We start from the raw sequence: 20,094 nt of genomic DNA on the forward strand, positions 1-20,094 counted from the left end.
TGAGAGAGGAGAGAGAGAGAGAGAGAGAATTCAGGTTCTGAAAGATTTTCTGCAGAGCACAAAAGAAGATATTTTGAAGAATGTTGGTAACCCAACAACATTGAACACCATTGACTACCATTGCATGAACACAACCCCACTTCTCAAAACTGACCTCCTTTAATCATTTAATTTTAAACTAGTACGTAACCGTGAAAAGGTAAACCATAACTGCCCACTCTCAAAGTCTACAGCTGAAGGTCTACCCATAATGACAGCCCTGGACCCGGCTGGAGGCATGTATGACCAAGCAGAATTCCAAATTTGTGCTTGCAAATGAACCCTAAATGGATGAAAATAGAGGAAGGTTTGTGGAACAAAGGCCACAGAGAGTGCAGTTCGAAGATTATTACATGGTACATTGAAGCATGTGATTGTGTGCAGCTTAAATGCTACGGAAGGCAGCACCGGTCATTTTCACTGGGTCATCCGGGGCTCGGGGTCAGCCAGTGGGGAATTCCATGAGGTTGCAACCCGACCTCATGAGAGAACGCGTGTACGGGTGCATGTGTAAATATGGAGGTTAAAGTCGGGGCTTGAGGGCATGACAGAGAACAGCTTTAAGTGATGTGAACCGAAGCCGACGACGGAGAGAAAGATAGAGATCTGACTTTTCAAAAACGTTTATTGACAAGTTCATTCAGCAAAAATATTATCTGAAGCAGGCCTAAACACTAAAACGGTACTTAAAATGAGCCAGAGAGAGAGAAAGTAAACATTGGAAAGAGGCTGGCAAACTAAAATAAGAGAGAAAACAGCATTTTAGATCATCTAGATCTGAGAGAAACAAAAAGTTGGCCCAAGCACACTTATGAATGAATTAGTGATGTCTGATCTAAAAACCAGATCAAACAATTGATTTACAAAATAAACAATGAAGTAAATATGAAAAATGATTTGTTCATGAAATAAGGGTGAATACGGTAAATTATGACATATTTTTGGGGACCTTTTTAGCCATTTTTAAAGCATTTACCATCAATTCTGTGAGTCATTCCGAGTTGCCTATCCTCTGCATTCGGGTCATCTTAAGGCCACATCATGCGGTTCTCTCCCTTATTTGACTTAACCAGCATTTTCCAATGTATGCTTTCTCTCTGCTTCTCCAGAGAAAACAATGACACATTTTACATTTTCGGGTGAACTGTAACTTTAAGTTTGTGACCGTGGCAGAAAAAGAAAGTGTTATGATTCGAACCCCTCTGCCCACATTCCTACTTTAAATTTCCTTTCTCGCTTTCCCTACAGAGCTCAAGCTAACAGCCACAGAAAATCCATCAGCATTTGACAAGTGGAGTCATCCAGGAGAGATTGTGCCTGATGCGGCCCTTGAAAGATTGCTCTTTAAATGCAATGTTTTACCAACAAACTTCACCAAGCTGGAACGCATCAGGGTCAGACCGGAGAGCTTGAGGCACAGGAGGGGGCTGGTCATTCGCTAGAGCCCTCTAGGTACAATATTGCCTGGCTTAAGCGGTCAGTCATACATGGATGGGTTGTGATGTGTTTTTTTTAGCTCTTGTAGCTCTTTTGGGTTATGTACGGTATAAATCACATTTTGGGCTGTTAAGGGGTTTACTCGTTTACTCTGCTTTCTAATACCTAAGATGTGGTTTTAATTAAGAAGGTAGATGAAACAATTAGCAAGGATTATAAATGAGTTCTTCCACATAAACACCACAGCAATGTTTTTATTTTCTATCTGAAAATGTTAAATGACAACCAACTAAATTAGATCACTGAATGTGTTTAAGCAAACTTTAAACTTAAGCTTGCCACCCATATCATTACCCTAGACTTGCCCTGGGGCCGAGGTTATGACCCGACAACAGAAAGAGTAGGTCACACAAGACCCCATAAATCTTTGTGTCTGTCCATGGGGTGCGTTTATTATTAAGTTCTAGTCTGTCACTTTAGTTGACAAAATCTCTGAGACAGTGGTTTAGTTTGGGCTAAAGTTTCCAATTCCTTTACAATACTGAATTACATTTACCGATGTAGCAGTGCTGTAAAATCAGGTAATACATTTGTATCCTGAATCGAATTTACACTGTGAAAACTGTGCATATTGATTTTGCATTGATAAACATGTACACATGGATATATTTAACTGAAGTGACCCCATTGGTTGCATTTTTTTGTGTTTTCAAATAAAAAAAAATTATTTTATCTCAACTGCGATTTAGAAAAATAAATGAACCCTTTTCATAATTGACCAATCGCTAAGCCCCTACCCTTAAACGCAGATGAGCCAATGGCAGCTGAGTATCAGTTGCAAGGGGACCGGAACGCGGAACTTCAGGTTTCAGCACCATAGAGACGCGTTGTATAATCCGAAAGCTCTCATCGTTTTTACTGTGTCTATGCTACAAAAATGGTAAAATGATGTGCCTGGGGTACTTGTAACACTGATTCCAGGTATCCTGAGGGGATGGTGAATGAGAACTGCGTGGGGCTGAAACTAGCAAAAACACTTGCGCTGCGCCGGGCCCTTTAACTTCATCAGATAACGAAACGAAAAATAATCCACAAATGTACTGAACATCTTATGAATTTTATCATTCCATTCCAAAAGTTGATTTAAAAATCCATGGTTCTAAATCAGGACTCAATAATCACAATAATGTAAACAAAATGATCATTTAACAGACCTAGAATATATTCATCCAACGACTGATACTGATTGTTTAAACCTGCATAATGGCAAGATCCATAACAAAATCCATCACAACAAAATTTCACTGTGGCTGAACGGAGCCAGTGAAGCAGAAGCAATTTTTGAATGCGGGTATCATTACCCTTTATAAAGCTTTCCATGAACACTCAGTGAGCTCTCATAAAACACTCTCTTTCTCCACAAATACACACAAACTTACACAAAAGCCTACATCCACAGATGCCGATTCTACCGGAAGTTTCCATGACTCAAACTAAGAAACTACACAGCGCTAACATCATCCACAAAACTCACACATGATTTGTTTAGACGAAATCTTTTAATCAACAAAAATTCAGGACAAAAGGTAAAAAAAGTGATGAAAACCTCTGGCCTACCTGGAGCAGCCTGTATTTCCACTAGGCCTCCGACCATGATAAGAACTTCAAGAATCTTCACATGGTGTTCTGGGTCTACATCCGCACTAGAGCAAGGAGAGAGAGATTTCAAGATTGAAATGCATAATCATATCATTACCTAAAGTGAGGTGGAAATTAAGACATAAATCGTCATACAGGTTTCGAATGAAAGATGAATCATAATTTTTGGGTGACATACAGAGGTATACCTTTAAATGAGTGTTAATCTATATTTTGATCAGTTCGGTATTAATGTGGAATAAAAGTGACCCTAAATATTTAAATTATACTGTATGCACCATTTAAATTGTAATAATTTATAATAACTTCAATAACATTCTTTTAAATATTAATACATTTTTTAATTCTTATGTTCCTATGAATTCTTATGTTCCTATGAAACCCTGGATGAAAACTTTCGCCCTTGTTCACCATTGCAAGCCAAGAATTAACAATTAATACTTTCTCTCACAAATAATGTCATGAGATGAAGTGGCTGATCTGATTGGCAAAGCGTCCAATATGCTTTCTCTCTCGCTCTCTGCCTGGACTGCCCTAGAGCAAGAGGACTATTGACAGGCTGTTATAAGCAGGGAAAATCCCACCGGAGTGTCTTGGCAGAGGGACAGAAAAGCAGCTCACAATCAAATAAGACTGAGGCGACTTAATGGACTACGATGCGCTGACTGAGTTAGCTGTGACTCACTCGCACACTACTCTTTATTATGTGCACTAAAGTCCCTTATTCAGAATGGTGTGATTGGCTACTTAACCTTCTCAAATACCAAACTAACAAAAAAGTCCCATGGTATTACAGTGTCTTTAAAAGAACTGACCACCATGCTTGTGAATGACTATAGATCACTTTGCACGATGTAAACAGTGGTCCAGAAGCACTTCGGGTTTCATTTTGATTCATTTGATTTTTAAATCTTACATATATCAATAACACAAATATAACATTTTGATTCGGTTATAAATGTTCTGTTGGTTGAATTTTTTCAAATGTTTTGTAGTGTTTAAAAAACTGAAAGGGGAAGTTCTTCTGGAGCAACGTTAGGGCATCGTTGGAGCAACGTTGCGTACGCTTCCCACGTAAGTTAATACTGCTGTTTATACAACAGCAAAACATTTTTGGATTTTAAAATTGTACGGTATGCAGAAGCCTTAATCATAGAAATCATTCCAGATCTGCAAACCCTCCATCTTTTTGTTTTCTTGACCAGTTTGGTTACATTTTCTGCAATCAATGTTTTCTGAAATCAATAAATAGAAAATTCTAAAAAACAAAAAATAATTCTGGAGTGTTCTCCCAGTTGTTTAAACATTAAACATGTTAATGTATGAAAATCTTCTTTGAAGTTAGATATTTGCAAAATAAACTCAACAGGGTGATCAGGTTGGGGTATCACTTAAAGTGCAGAGTTTACCGAGTAACATCAAGCCTGCTGGATCACACCACTACCCAATCAGACTAGAGTATTCCACTGAGTATTGTAATAACATTCGTGTTACATAAAAGGAGAGTTATCAACATGCAAAGCCAGTACTTTTTATATGGCAGGAACATAGGAGTGTAGCATAGTGCAAGCCATTTTAATAAGCATTCCCATCTGTTATGTGTTATGTGCCATTCCTCTCAGGAGATTGTACTGCGGATGTGGACATTAAGGGCTGTCTTACACTGGGCTGAGGGATGCATCAGGCATAACAGCTCCCTCATCTCACTGGGCTTTACTTTAATTAAACTAGAGGAATAAAGATAGGTTTCGACATCTGCACAACTGAGCTTTCTGCTGAAACCAATCATTTGAATGCACATGCAATCTGAAATGTTCATATGTGTAGGCGAAGTTACTTGCACATGCTTTTAGTCATTTTTATAGGATGGCTTTTTCCATAATGTAGGAGTAACCACAAAATTCTACATGATGATATATTATTTTCCGGTCTCAGGGCGAGTCTGAATTATACATATTTCTGTTGTGAAGCAGCCAGTTCGGGGAAATGACTCTCACTTTAATAATGCGCTAATTGCTTCAGATGCAAATGTGTGTAGCGTATACATGACTGTAAAATGAGTTTAGTAGATTAAAAGTAATTACGATACCTAAAGTGGTTGTGTTTGAAGATGGCCTCGCTGTAGGCCAGAGCCAGAAGCCTGGGGCTTGCCTGAGCTGCTCCACTCTGTGTCACCTTGCTTAGGTGTCGGGTCAGATGAACCAGGAGCTGGTGGTTAGCCTGAGGGATGCTGGGGGAGTCAAGGATTCTCTTCAGCGTGTCACAATAGGAATTCTGATTTGTTTTTGAGAAACAGTCTGTATTAAATTCAAACCGTTTTCACATCATCTGTGTTAAAGGGACAGATCACCCAAAATAAAAAATATTGTATCATTTATTCACCCAAATTCACCATTTATTCACCCTCATTTATAAGACCCTTATTCATCGTCTGGTATCGTTTAAAGCCCTTTGAAGCTGCACTGAAACTATCATTTTGACCTTCAACTGTTTGGAGTCCATTGAAGTCCACTATATGGAGAATAATCCTGGAATGTTTTCATCAAAAAACTTAATTTATCTTCGACTAAAGAAAAAAATTCATAAACATCTTGGATGACAACAGGGTCGAGTAAATTATCCTGAAAATGTATGTTGAAAGTGAACAATTCCTTTAAGAGCTGCCGCTCTACGCAGATCGAACTCCCCTTTCCTATTTTCACAACTCTTTGCATTTATTTAGGATTTATTTTAACAAGTTGAAATCTGTGTTTACGAAAATGCTAGACAAAACAGGCTTGCTGGCATAATCTTGTGTGTTTTTTTTTCATTCAAGTACAAAAGAGAATTGAATACTGGTGCTCTGTCTGACAGAGATTCATTGACGCAGCTTTTAGCCTGTGACTGTATACACCAGACATTGTGCCGCATCCCACAGCAAGAATGCGTCAAAGCAACTGTTTCAAATCAGGCTTTAAATGGTTAAAAGGCCTTTACATGAATAAGAGCATGATTATATAATGTAACGCTAGACAAAAGATGACAAAACAAATTGATGCAGTGTTACCTCCGTTAAATATTTTTCAACACGTTAATCTGAAAAAAAATGCGTGCGTTAACGCCTCAATGCCTTAATGCCTTAATGTTGACAGCTCTAATTTCCAAAGTCAATGGGGGCCAGTGTTTGTTTTGTAACAGAGGTTCTTCAAAATTTCGAAAGAAAGAAAGTGAATAATAGATAAAAAATGTAATTTATATTCCATTAATGTATGTTGCTTGCATGTCATTCATTGCTCTTAAAAAAAATTTAATAGATGAAATCGGTCACACTTTATTTTAAGATATCATTCAATTATTTTAGGCAACAATAAACTCCTAATTTGGTGCTTAAGAATAGTAAGTATAATAGTTGTTAGGTTTAGGTATTGGGTAGGATCAGAACACACAAAATGCACAAGCTTCCCTCCTTCCATTGTAAAACACTGACCTTTTTGTTGGATGTCCATTTTTATTGTTTTAATAACATTTGACGTGTTAAACGCACAAAGCACTGATCACTTGGTACATTACAAAAGCCATGACCTGGACTAGAAAGTCAGCACAACAGGAGTTGGAGTGCTAACCTAACCCTAGCCTTCCATCCACTGTCTACAAGGAACCACAAGGACAATGCAGTTATTTAGACAGCTTCCAAACATATTGCTGAGCTCCTCTGAGATGAGGTTTGCCATAGCAAAGAGACAAGCATCTGTGATTCAGGGTTATATGCACTAAAGAGTGCCCCTGTGGCACAACAACGATATGAGCATTTCATCCCAAAGTCCCTTAGACACAATGAATATTTGTCTTCATCAGCTGAAAGGACAGGGACACAGTCTGGATATATGAGAGCAGCTCTCAATTCAAACATTGCACCTTTGGCAGAGGTATGATATTGTACATACAACACACAAAACCAACCCTTACTACTGTAGAAGACAACAAGGAAAATAAGTGCATTATAGTACTGAGTAGTATTTTTCATTTTGCTTAGTTTTTTGTATGTCATAATTGGTAATTTTTATGTGGTCATAATTCAATGTCAATTGGGGCAGCTTGCAGATAGGCCTGCATTATAGGCTTCTTAAATCTTGCCTGTCACAAGACTTTCTATGTAAGTAAGACTACTACCTATAAGCTGCTCTCCTCCCCCGCCCCCAAACCCACGGCCTCACCCCCTGCCAACCACATTTCTTGCATGAATTATGATTGTGAACAAAGCCATTAAGGTGTTGTCTGGTTAAGGCGTCTCTGCCGTAGTGCTTATATAAGATAAGTGTTAAGAGGTCAGAGGTCATAGGCCCTGTGTGGCAGGGGGGTCGAGTGATGAATGTTTGGCAATCTGCCGATCAGAATTTGGGTCAGTACTTTGACCTTGGCCGCAGAGCAGACCACTGAGAACAAATTTAGCCATTCTGCAAGTATGCATACCAACATAATGGATGCACAGACACACACCCGTGCAACCCCCGGTCAGAAGCCGGACTGTCCCACCATCTCCTCCCACGCAGAGATGTCCGAAAGAGAGTGACCCCTGTTCAATAGAGGCCAGCGTCATGGGCTGCGGGCTGGGATCTTGGCCGAGTCCATCTGGACTCAGCACGACACAACCGGGGAAAGAGTAGACAAGCAGACGACCAATTGCATTCTTGGAAGTAGGCACGCTGGCTCCCGATCAGCCAGATGGGCATCGGTGCTGCAGGCATGGGCATGTGAACCCTGACGGATAACTCTGAATAATACTTTGTAGATTCAAAAGGCTCAAAATAGTACTCGGCAATACCAAACAAAGTCACTTTTACATAAAAAAATTAATTTGTGCACTCCAGGGTTATGGATGTGAGATTCTCAGTCAAAACGTGAAATGTAAATTCTCCGAGAACGAATTTATTACGAGTACAGTATATTGAATTATCTGTTTATATTTTACATACCCCTTGCTACTAGAGTCAGAATATATCAGTCTATGCATGAGTTTTCAATTTTAAAAGAGAGAAGAGTTAATGCGTTATGGAGTGACAAAAAAGGACGCTCGTTTTTGATAGTCAACATACTTTGTAAGATTTGTGTGAATGAAAATGTCCAAATACCCCAAAAATGCAGCTGCGATAGCCTTTCATACACATCAAAATAGTAACTTCATTTTTTTTTTCGTGTTCCCATTTATTTATTTATTAGGAATATGGACCATTATGGATGTGACAATTCGGTTATGGATGTTATAATTCACCTCCCTGACTATGAAATACTAAAAAGTAAAAACCCCAAAAGGGCTTTAAAAACTTTAAAAAAGACTTTACATGGCAGTAGGTATGGTTGAACTTTTATATCTGCATAGAATTCCCTATTTTTATCATATTTATTCCTGAATTATGAACAACTGAAAATGAATTTGATCCATAATACCTTTTATGGATTACATAGTTTTTTTCTTATTGTTTTCTTAAAAAACAAGAGAAAACAAATAGTTTGTTGATTAAATTAAGCATATTAAACAAAACCATGTCTAATTTTTACAATCAGATTTAATTTTATTAAGGAAAGAGAGAGGTGAGGTTTGGTATTGTCAGGGGCACGCTGTGACAAAGGGGCTTTCCAAGAAAGCTTATTTGCCATAATAGCCCATTGATTCTTTAAAACGATTAATGCGCAAATGCTGAATATGCCATATGGCACATCCTACAGTGACTTAACACTATAAGAGACGCAGAACACATAGACCCAATAGAAAATGTATTATAAGTCCAAGCTCATTTTTATGTGTCATTGCCTTGATTTAAGCTGTTCACCGCAACACAAAGCTAATATTAGTTCCTTCCTTTGGGGATGGAGATGCAATATTTTACTTTAAATCTTGCAATTTATTTAATTCATAACAGCGGCAGCATAACTGAAGACGGAAAGGTAAAATATTATGTTTATAAGCCATCGATCAAATACACTCCTATTGCCATAGTTAAATGGAAGCAATTAGACTGAACAACGCTCTATAGAACCAGCAGCTGAAGAATTATGAAGCAATTCATTTATGAATGGCTTTTCGGTAGGATATGGCAGATAAGGACTGAAGGTATTGACAGTGCTGTCTTAAAAGAACAGTTCAACCACAAATGAAACATCGGTCATCATTTTTCACGTTATTCAAAACCCACATGACTTACTTTCTTTCACAAAAGGAGAAATTTTGAATTCTCTGGTCACTGCAAACTGAACTGATGAAAGAAAAAAAGAGCAACCATTACATTATACAATGTAAGGTTTAAGTAAATCATTTTTGGGTGAACATGATTAAACCTAGAGGTGGTTCTTACATAATTCTGTTTATCTTTAAAGTCAGGACACACTCATGAGCAGTCAGTTATGTTTAAGACTGGACAGACTCAGTGTATATGTGTTTTATTTTCTGTGGGTGTAATGCAGAGCGAGGCGAGAAACAGATGTAAACTTACCCTGCGGCATAGCAGCGCCTACACTTACACACAGACACACACACACACACACACACACACACACATCCTCTCCCTCTTTCTTTCTTTCTTTCTTTCTTTCTTTCTTTCTTTCTTTCTTTCTTTCTTTCTTTCTTTCTTTCTTTCTCTTTCTTTACCTCCATCCGTCACCCACAACCTTTACTCTCACCACCACTTATGCCTACTGAACACTGTGAGCTTCAATATTTTGAGAGGAAACACACACACGCGCACACACACGCCATACATACACACACACACACCTGTCTATTTCAGTTGTGTATTTTAACAGAAGAGCCTAGAAGAAACAGTTAATCGAAATGAAATGGTCAACATTTACTTCTTAACAGGGGCATTGCTAGACCTAAAGCTCTACTGGGGCAGAGGCCCCCATTACTTTTTCTATCACCCTTTTCTCAAAAACCTGCTGTATGCAAGAAGTATGCACAATACAAACTTCCCTTGCTTAAACCACTATTCCTACACTGCAACAATACCGGGAAATGGCATGTATGTATTAAAACATACTTTCAACATACTTGGCATAAACTTTATTCACATGGTTGCATGAACTTTATGGAAATAATGAAAGCAGAGAGAGTTTTTTCTGAGATCTGCATTCATAACACAATGATAAAAATGAATAATTAGGCCTACATTATGAATAATTATGGCTCCATATACTAATATAAAGACAATTATTTTATCTTAAAAAAATGATTCTGGTTTCACAGCCAAGTCTAATCAAAGTTGGTTCATTTCTTTAACTGTACTGCCTATAGTAGCACATAGTTATAGCCATAGGTACTGCCAACTTTTTATGTGATGTGCTAAACTAGAGCTGGTAAATTAAATATTTATTTCATTTCTAAAAGTACAGAACACAAATGTTTTTCTAAGCAACAATGCAATTTTACAGACTTGACAAAGGTTTTCCTGATACTAACCTGATAGACCTGACTGGCTGGGGATGTACTACTAGGGGATGTGTAGTTTGTTTATCAATTATTATCTCCCTAAAACTCATCATCTCTCCTTTCTGCTTCCATTTCCCTTCTTTGAACAAACAAATTCTGATGTCCATCTAGAGGGTCTATTAATGATCGAGTCAAAATAATAATAATACTATTAAGAAACTTACATTAGTTTCGTCATGTTTTCATAGCCTACCTCAGTCGCGTGTCATCACCCTTACGCTCCTGCATGCGCAATACGCAGATGCTTGCTGAAGTTGTTGCAAGGAAACACACAGATGTGCGCGGACATGGTTTTTGGCACGAAACCTCTGCACTGGTTTATGTTTATACTGGGGCACAGCAGATTTATAAAAGGGGTCAAGCAACGCCCCTGCTATGTCTTTCTGAAGCTATATACAATATCTCCTGTGCCTCTGTGGAACATTACAAAAAAGATTATACTGGATCCTTTGTTTGCTAAAGCAGCTAAAAAGTGTGACATGTGCGCTAATTCAAAGACTGCATAAACCATAAGGCAGCTTTGTTTTAAAGACAAGCAGCAATGTTGAGAGGATACTCCAGCCAAAAACGAAGATTCTTATATCATTTAATCACACTAAAGTTGTTCCAAACTGGAAAAACATTATAGCTCTGATGAAAACAAAGAAATATATTTGGAAAATGTTAGCAACTGACATTTTTGGGACACCATTGACTACTATAGTAGGAAAAATGATTGCATACTTTTTTGATCTGTTGAACACGAAATTAGATATTTTGAAGAATTTAGGAAAGCACACATTTCTGGGGCACTTTTGACGACCATTTTAATTTTCCGTAGTATGGTAGTCAATGATGTCCCAGAATTGTCAGTTGCTATTTTTTTGTGTTCACCAGAACAAAGACATTTATACAGGTTTGGAATAAAGTTTTTTGGGGGGGAATTCATGACAGAATGTTAATTTTTAGGTGGACAACCCTTTAAAATAAGTCAACATAAGTCAATTTTGTCCCAAATATATAATCTGTTGTTTATGTGAAGGATAAACTACATGCAGCAAACCATCCACCATACACTAAGTAAAGTTACACTTCCTTTTAACTTCCTGTAAAATCTCCCAATGGAGAAATTTGTCTTAGACGAACAAGAGAGCAGGTCAGCCACACAACAATTCTCTTTTTGTTTATTCACACACAGACATATCCCTCTTATACAATAATACATTCACATTTCATATTACTCATCACCTTACATATCTCAATACATATATCACTCTTACACAAGCGTAATAATACACCTCCCATACATATTAACCATCACATTACATATCACACATCGCAAGTTCGTCATTTACTGTTCAACAATTGAATTGGAATCAAATAATTTTTTTACCTATTCAGCTTACCTAAGGCACCCTATTTCTCCTGCCTGAGGGCATAAGCTCATACTCCTCATAGAGAATATGGCTTGGATCACCAATAGTTTTGAGAGAATGCTTCCTAAAAAACCTTTAAAAAATATATCTCCTGAAGACAAAATGGGGGAAACAGCAATCATTTTTGCAGCTCTTTTAATCATATTTTGAAGTTGGGACCTGATTTTTACAGTCAAATTACCAAACCACGTTGTAAGACCAGAACATATTAAAGATTCAATAACTGATCTGTAGAACAACAAGAAGATAGTTTTTCCACATCCGTAGACCCTAAGCCTAAGCAAAAAATACAAACGCTGACTGGCCCGTGCTTAAACACTTCACTTTATGGCCCCATTTCAAATGAGAATCAAAACAGATGCCCAGATACTTATGTTTTTCCTGCTCCATTTCCTCTTCATTAACTAAAATTGGGCAATGATCACCAACAAGTCTAGTGTCAAAAATCTATTCTTTTGTTTTTTTGACATTCAACAAAAAGTTGTGTTCCTTAAACCATTTCACAATCTATACGTGTCAACATCTTAATTCTTTGTCAATAAACTAAAGCTGTCAATAAACTAAAGTAAAGCTGTATCATCTGAAAAGTTTATAATATAATTGTCTGCATGCTGGTTCCTACAGTCATTTGTGTACAATGTGAAAAGAAGGGGGGTACTTACACAACCTTGAGGCGCACCAACATTTGTAATTGTTATAATGTTATAATGAGTGATGAATTCAGTTTCACCTGCTGTTGTCATCCAATTAAAAAACGCAATACCATTCAATTATGTAAGGATTCACCTACATCTGTTTTAACTACATTTACATTTATTCATTTGGCAGACGCTTTTATCCAAAGCGACCTACAAGTAGTTTTTTACAGTGGCACATTAATGCAGAGCAATCAGGGGTAAGGTGCCTTGCTCAAGAGCACTTCAGTCATGACCTGCTGGCACTGAGATTCGAACCGGCAACCTTCTGGTTACAAGCCCAACGCTCTAACCACAGCTTATATACCACAACATAATATCTGGAAGTATAGTGGGAATAATGTATCGTTGCTGTCCTTCAGAGTCAAAATCAAGTTTTCCAGAGCGCTGTGTACTGAAATAACCCAATCTATTGTCTACAGTACACATCATACACAGAGCCTACGGAATACTTCTGTGATTGTGATTCATTGCAAATGCACATAAAGTAAGCAGAACCATTGTTAGAAAACACATGGCACGTTGGTGGTGCTTGAATATTTTGTGCTTACCCTGAGCAGTGTAGACCAGCTCACTATACACTACAGCTGGGATGATGGGGCAAGGCAAATCCAGAAGGTAACCTCGAAGAGTATCAGCCAATACAGATAATTCATATTGCTCAAAGTCCACCGCTGCTGGGTCTGTGTGAAACAAAGAGAGAAACATGTTTAAGAATAGACATCTGGAGTGCTCTCTATTATTTACCCTTACAGACCACATGCCCATGGAGAAACCACATAACGTTTTCACTTACAGTGGTGGTCTGATCTTCTGACCATTTTTAACCCCTCTGGGGACAATGATCCAGTCACAAGCTTAACGCTGAAAGTAAATATGAGGTTCTTAGTCGATAACCTAAAGCCTGGGATAATAGCAGATTGGAAGACTGCAATTATACAGTAGTAATTTTAAAGGGCCCTTATTTGTGCTGTGATCATAATGGCATATTGATGTATTGGAAAGGTGTAAAAGTGTCTGAGAGAGTTTTCATTTACAGTTTGGGTATGAGCATACATCTATAAATACTTTTCTACAGTATGCTCAACACAACTGGCAGGGTATTGGACGATAAAAACACTGTGTTTGGCAACTGAATAATACAAGGGAAAAAATGCAGAAATGCATGAGTAATCTTGACACACTCATTGTCAAATTAGACATCTGGATAAAATGATGAATATTCTTTTGAGCTGCCCCTCTTCAACAATGAATTCTGTAGATAAAAGTGTTTAAATAGCTTTAAAATTATTCTGAGTCAGAAAATGAATCATAGTCTTTTTGATTCATCACAATAACTCTTTATTAAACAAGTACTAAATGGGTGGTCCTGGCTAACACACGGTCTTACAGCAAAGATGGCAAAAAAGATTAACTATAAAGATGAACTAATAACGTAAAAAAGCAAAGGTTTCCCATAGCATACACAAAAACTTAAAAATATACATTAAATGGGTTAAAGGTTGGAACATCATTGAATCTTGAACACTTTCGATTAAGAATTAATGCGGAAGACCTCAAAATTACTTACGTACAAAATTTAGTACCTCAGAATGACATATTTTTGAAAGCCAACCCGGAAGTTTGCAATGCGCTGGCTAAAGGTCCCAACCAAAGAAGTAGTCACTTTAACAACTTGTCAGCACCCGCTGTTTTAAAGACACAATAAAGCTTGAAAAAATCTCAAGCGGGTTTTAACTGGCATGATTTATGTCGTAGATTAAAATGTGAATTTTTTTTACAAACCAGGTAGGTAATGCAAACTGCATGGAACTGACTAATAGTAGCAATATGTGAACACTAAAGATCGGTGCTTGTTGAGAATTGAGAATCCTGGATGCCCCATCAATGCACATTTTGTAGGTCTCCCTAATTTTGGTCTTCAGCAGGTGAAAAAAATGAAATAAAAAAGCCCTGAATCCCTTGCAACTGAAAGCTGGGCGAAGAAACCATAAATCATTCATTTATATGTTTGTGATGCCATAAAATTGAGTGGTTTGCAAATTTACAGTGATGCAATGCAGCAATTACAAAGATCTACTTGTAACCAACAATACAGTGACTTGGCAATAATACCACATCACACATACGCTTTTAGACATCCCTGATATTATCAGCAGCCATTGCATAGTAACACTCCTCGTTGAGCTGGCTGTTAAATTTGTTTTTGTCTATACAGTGACCAATACTTGCCTATGGGATTATTCAACTTCAAATCCCCAGGGTAAATAGAGTCAGGATGGAGCTTAGGTCATACTAATACCTGTGCTTCTTAAGTTAATGATAACACAATATAATTCCTAAAAAGGTCATTACCTGACTCAAACTTTTTTTATATATCTCTTAAGACTGGTTCATATTGTCATTACAATGATAGTCCAATGATGGTTTGTTTTCTTTTAGATCAGTATGTTAACCGTAAAAAGGGATAGTTCACCCAAAAATGAAAATTCTGCCATGAATAACTCACTCGCTAGTTGTTCCAAACCTGTATACATTTCTTTGTTTGGTTGAACACAGAGAAAGATTTTGGAAGAATGCTTATAACCAAACAGTTCTTGGCCACCATTGACTACCATAGTAGGAAAAATTACAATGGTTGTCAAAAGTGCCCCGGAAATGTTTGCTGTCATAAATTCTTCAAAATATCTTCTTTTGCGTTTAACAGAAAACAATTATAAAGGTAATTTTTCCTATGGTAGTCAATGGGGTCCAAGAACTGTTCGGCTACAAGCATTCTTCTAAATATTGCTCTGTGTTCATCCGAACAAAGGAATGTATACAGATTTGAAACAACTCGAGGGTGAGTAAATAAAGACAGATTGTTTTATTTTTAGGTGAACTATCCCTTAATGTTCTAATAGTTATAATTGATCTGGTAAGTGAAACATTCGTAATGTATTCCAATAAAGTAAGCTAAGGAGATTTTGAATTTTTTATTATTTATTGAAATTAGTTTCCAGCCAACATTGTTACTCGCTAAATATAACTATGCCAATTAATGATAACCAACTTATAAACTAAAACGTTGTACCCAGGGCATGTACCGGTGTCTACATCCACTGTTTGCTTTCACACGCTTTTCTTACTTTTCTAATCACCCTCCCAATGGATGCCCATCTGCTGATCTTTATTTTCTCGCCTGCCAGTGGCCCAAATCGATTGTTCCCCCAGCTTGTCTTAATCCATATATCATTGGAACTACCCTGACTGTGCTTTTAAACGCCCGGTTTTGAAAGAGTCTAACCCACTACAAACAGATTTGTTTAGGTCATCAAGAAGCCCACCCTGTCTTTCACCAGTCTTCCTTTTCATCCATTTACATGCCTGTCAATTAAAGTCATTGTCAAATTCAGCCTTCGAATCCGTCTAGTCTAAAACTATTGATCCGCCGAGCCTTTGTTTGTTGTGCCTGGCCCCTAATGTTGGTCACTGGGAGACAAAATCAGATGGGGTTCACCCCGACACCATTCTTTTCCACTGCGGATCAGTTTGGCCTCATATTACCTGCTTAAAATGTGTTGGGATAGGAGACATAAAACGGTGCAGGATCAGAAGGTTGTGATAATGCCCTAAAAGCCTTCAGACTGGTTTTAGAGGTTAAAAGCATCATCACCATGATCTTTTGAGTAAAGGTCACAACCGGCTCTGGATAAAGCCACCTCAGCTGGTCATTATCTGCTTTTCAAATTTTACAGATGGCTTAGTCCCTGTGGAAGCACTGACCTACAAATCTCACGCAGGCCCTGGTGGAAAATAAAGGTGTAAATTATAGTAGTTAAAAAAAAACACTCTTTCGTAATAAATTGTTTAGGAAATGAAACCTTCCTGCCTTTCTGGCGTCTTAGGCTGATGAAAAAAACGGAGAAACTTGAAGACCAAAAATGTGGAAAACAGTCAGATGGCAAGAGACAGTGAATGACAAAGAGAAACAGATGAGTGGCGTTTTGTTGTTGTTGCTTAAATTTCTTTTTATTTAAAAAAATCTCAACTTTTCATAAAGCCGCTAGTAGTGAGCAGGTCATGTGACAAGAACCAACCAGCCAATATAGACAAGCTCAATGAAGATGGAGACACGGATGATCACAGCATAAATAAATCTAGTAGCAGAGGTATTGCGAGGTGTTTTCAGTGCATATAATCCATATATCCTTTGTTCTCCTCGTCTCAAAGGTTTATCGTGGCCAGTGATTGCTTAGCGACGACAGACGCCAGGAGAGCGCAAAGTCCAGGGGCTTTGAAAAAAAGGAGAACGCAGTGCAGCTTGTGTTTTCTGCGCGTTTTTACAAAGATTTACGCCATACCAACAATTAACACACAAGTCTAAAGAAAACTTAAAGATCCTAAAGGGATGGTTCACTCTAACAAATGAAAATTCTTTCATCATTTACTTGCCCGCATATCATTCCAAACCTGTATGCTACAGAATGAATATTTTGAATAATGCTGCTAACAAAAATTGATTTCTGCTAAAATTTACTAATTTTGGTCTATGTATCCATATGGTGGCGTATGTAATAGGGTGTTCTACAGTACAGATCGATGGTCAATAACCCTTTCATTTATTTACTTAAAGGGCTGGTGCAACGGTGTGTCATGCATTCTGACCTCTTTACAGTGTTTAACATGCTGTCTTCTCATGCTTAACATGGTCAACTTGTCAAAACACGAGTTGGACGTTTTACATAGTATTTCTCTTCTCGATACACTACCCCCTTGTTCGTACAGGTTTCTGTAAGTTTTTTTCTAATATGAAAAATCGTTATGTAACAACTTTTCTTAAATGATTCTCGCGAGTTAACACTTCAGAGCCATTTTTTTCGTGAGAAAAAGACATCTTAATAATGTCATGCTCCATTCCAGCAGGACAACTGAATGGGAAAAGAAAGAAAAACGTCAACGATCAAATCATTTTCTGAGAAGTTTTCACATCAAATCTAATAATGAAGATTAAAGCTAATGGGGTGGTCTTGATGAAAAGCTGTGGATAGGTGAGGCAGTGGTGCTTTAGGCAGTTCACCGTAATTCCATTTGTCGCATTATCTCATCTTTTACTCTGCTCTGAGCTGTGCCGCGCAGACAACCCAGCTCACTCACAATGGTAAAAGCTGTGACTGTGTAGCATAAAAAAGGAATGATTGTCAAAATGTCATGGGCATCTAAATCAAAATGCAGAGCTAAGTATATTAGCTCCATGGAGAATAGAGATGAAATTAGAACATATTTGCTCTGCAGCGCTTTTAAATTTCAACCAGTCAGGGCAAAGAAGGATATTTGTCATGAGGTTTGTTGTTTGGCCTGTCCTAAATAACATTTAATTTAATCCGAATTTCTAGATGTATTGTGGCCATTCCTGTCAAGTGTCTCTTGAATTTCAACAAAAATCAAACCTCAGGAGAGACATAAAGTCATCCAACAGCAATGTGAGAGGAATGACAGCATGACAAAAATTTGAGGTTTCAGAACCTTTCCTAAATGCATGTACAACTATTACTGTACATATTGTCTTAAAAGGGAATATGAATTATTTTCTTTGCAGTATTTTTGAGGTCTGATAAAATACAGAGCTTTTTCAGAGTTTCTCCAGTTTTCATTTGCACATAAAGGCAAAAAGAAACAATATTTTTATTTGAAATTTGGGAGTAATATTCTAGTTCACAGGATGAAACGCAAATTATAATTTTACCTAAACACTATAAATATTACACTTCAAAATCAGAGACACAGATTTTGAAATGGTCTAAATTTTTTCAACGATGTATCTGTGTTGATAAATACACAGTGTTTTATGTGTGAAATCCATACATAAACTTATACAAATATATGGGTTTTACATCTCAATTTAAAAATCGTCTTTATAGGGACTGTTATTGGTTTTGTTTCAAGGCTCGATAAATATCACAGAGTTCAAGTTAGGAATTTTTTTTAAATTGATCTTCAGATCTTCACGGATATCCAACAGCAAACAAAATAAATAAAAAATAACCTGTGGCTTTACCACCTTCAAGAAGACGTCCAGATAAAGGATCAGATTTCTCACAGTTGGAGTTACGGTCGATGTGTGCATGCATGCTGAATGTTCGACTGTGAGCCGCATTGTAATTTTATGTTTGAAGCTTCCACACCGTGAGAGAAATGGATTTGGATTTTTTTTCCCCGTTCTCCTTCTCTCCACTTGACTCAGTTGAATTTTCCCCCACACATCAAAGCGTTTCCTGCATGGCGTCACACTACATCACACTCTGATCTCCTCATATGAACCTACATTTATGATGCTGTGATCATGAATACCATGGGTAGTCCACTCCAACAAAGATCTAGTTTGAGATCACAACCTTATGATGGGGCCGCACCAAAATATATTTTTTTAAAATCTTATAAGAGTTTTAAACGGGGAGAGACCACAAACACAAGGAGAAAAAATCCTAGATTGAATCAATTTGATTCTATAATGTGTGGTGCGCCGTGATGTGACGAAGACAACACACCACACACCAACAGATTTTCAAACACAGTCCTGACTGCGAACACAGGAAATCTTGCAAATTCTCTCGAGATATCAGACTAAGTTATTTATTATTTTACTGTAAGCTTTGTTTATTATATAAGTGTTCAATATAAACAAATGTGTATATATAACCTTTTATGTAATTAAAAAAAATTATTTGATCCAAAACGACTTACAAAGAGTTCGGGGAGCAATAAGCGATATGTCATAAAAGAGTAATAGTACAATAGGTGCTAATACAAAGGTACTAACACATTAGGATTTCTGATCGTCAATATTTTACATGTTGAATATTTAAGATTCCAATCGGGGCGGCTCCGATGTTCTTCCGATCAGGGTCATTCACTCTTGACACACATCACACCACAGGGAAATCTGATAAGATAATCTTTGGAGCCGTTTAAGATCATCAGGACTTTACCTTGGACTGTAGGAAGGGGAGAAATCGGCCCGATTTCCATTTGGTGTGGCCCCAACATTTCCGAAATAACACATTACCCCCTGCCACAAAAATGGCTTAAACCATCCTTCTGTAAAGTGGTTTGGTGGGCTTTGACTCCTTTATATGTTTAAGAAGTGTTTTTAGCAGGGCCCTACTGATATTCATACCAAAGTTACTGGCGTTAGATGCCAATTTTTAACAGGATCCAGAAACACATACATGACCCCTTCCAGGACACATCCATGCTTCCTCACATGTGCACATAAAGACACAAAGACAAAATAACAGTTTGAAAACGTGCTCTACTAAGCCTACTTTAGCACTCAGGTTTGCTGTCCCGTTCCCTGTCATTTGCCAAAATGGCACTTCCCTTGATCTCCTGCTACAATCTTCTGTCA

General features: G+C 37.6%; 1 protein-coding gene across 2 annotated transcripts in view; it reads right to left on the reverse strand.

Annotated features, from left to right (window-relative positions):
• The window catches only part of pik3r3b (phosphoinositide-3-kinase, regulatory subunit 3b (gamma)), a 135,561-nt gene that overhangs the window by 57,296 nt on the left and 58,171 nt on the right, over nucleotides 1-20,094 (reverse strand). The window contains exons 5-7 of one of the 2 annotated variants that reach the window (XM_079460453.1): nucleotides 13,259-13,390; nucleotides 5,225-5,432; nucleotides 3,094-3,179 (exon numbers count right to left, since the gene is read on the reverse strand). In XM_079460453.1, the coding sequence (XP_079316579.1) occupies nucleotides 3,094-3,179; nucleotides 5,225-5,432; nucleotides 13,259-13,390 (426 nt within the window). Of the gene's footprint in view, nucleotides 1-3,093; nucleotides 3,180-5,224; nucleotides 5,433-13,258; nucleotides 13,391-20,094 lie in introns of those variants that run through there. The other variant, XM_079460452.1, reaches the window with a different exon arrangement.

This window comes from Barbatula barbatula, assembly GCF_947034865.1.
Source record: "Barbatula barbatula genome assembly, chromosome: 7".
Lineage (NCBI taxonomy): Eukaryota > Metazoa > Chordata > Actinopteri > Cypriniformes > Nemacheilidae > Barbatula > Barbatula barbatula.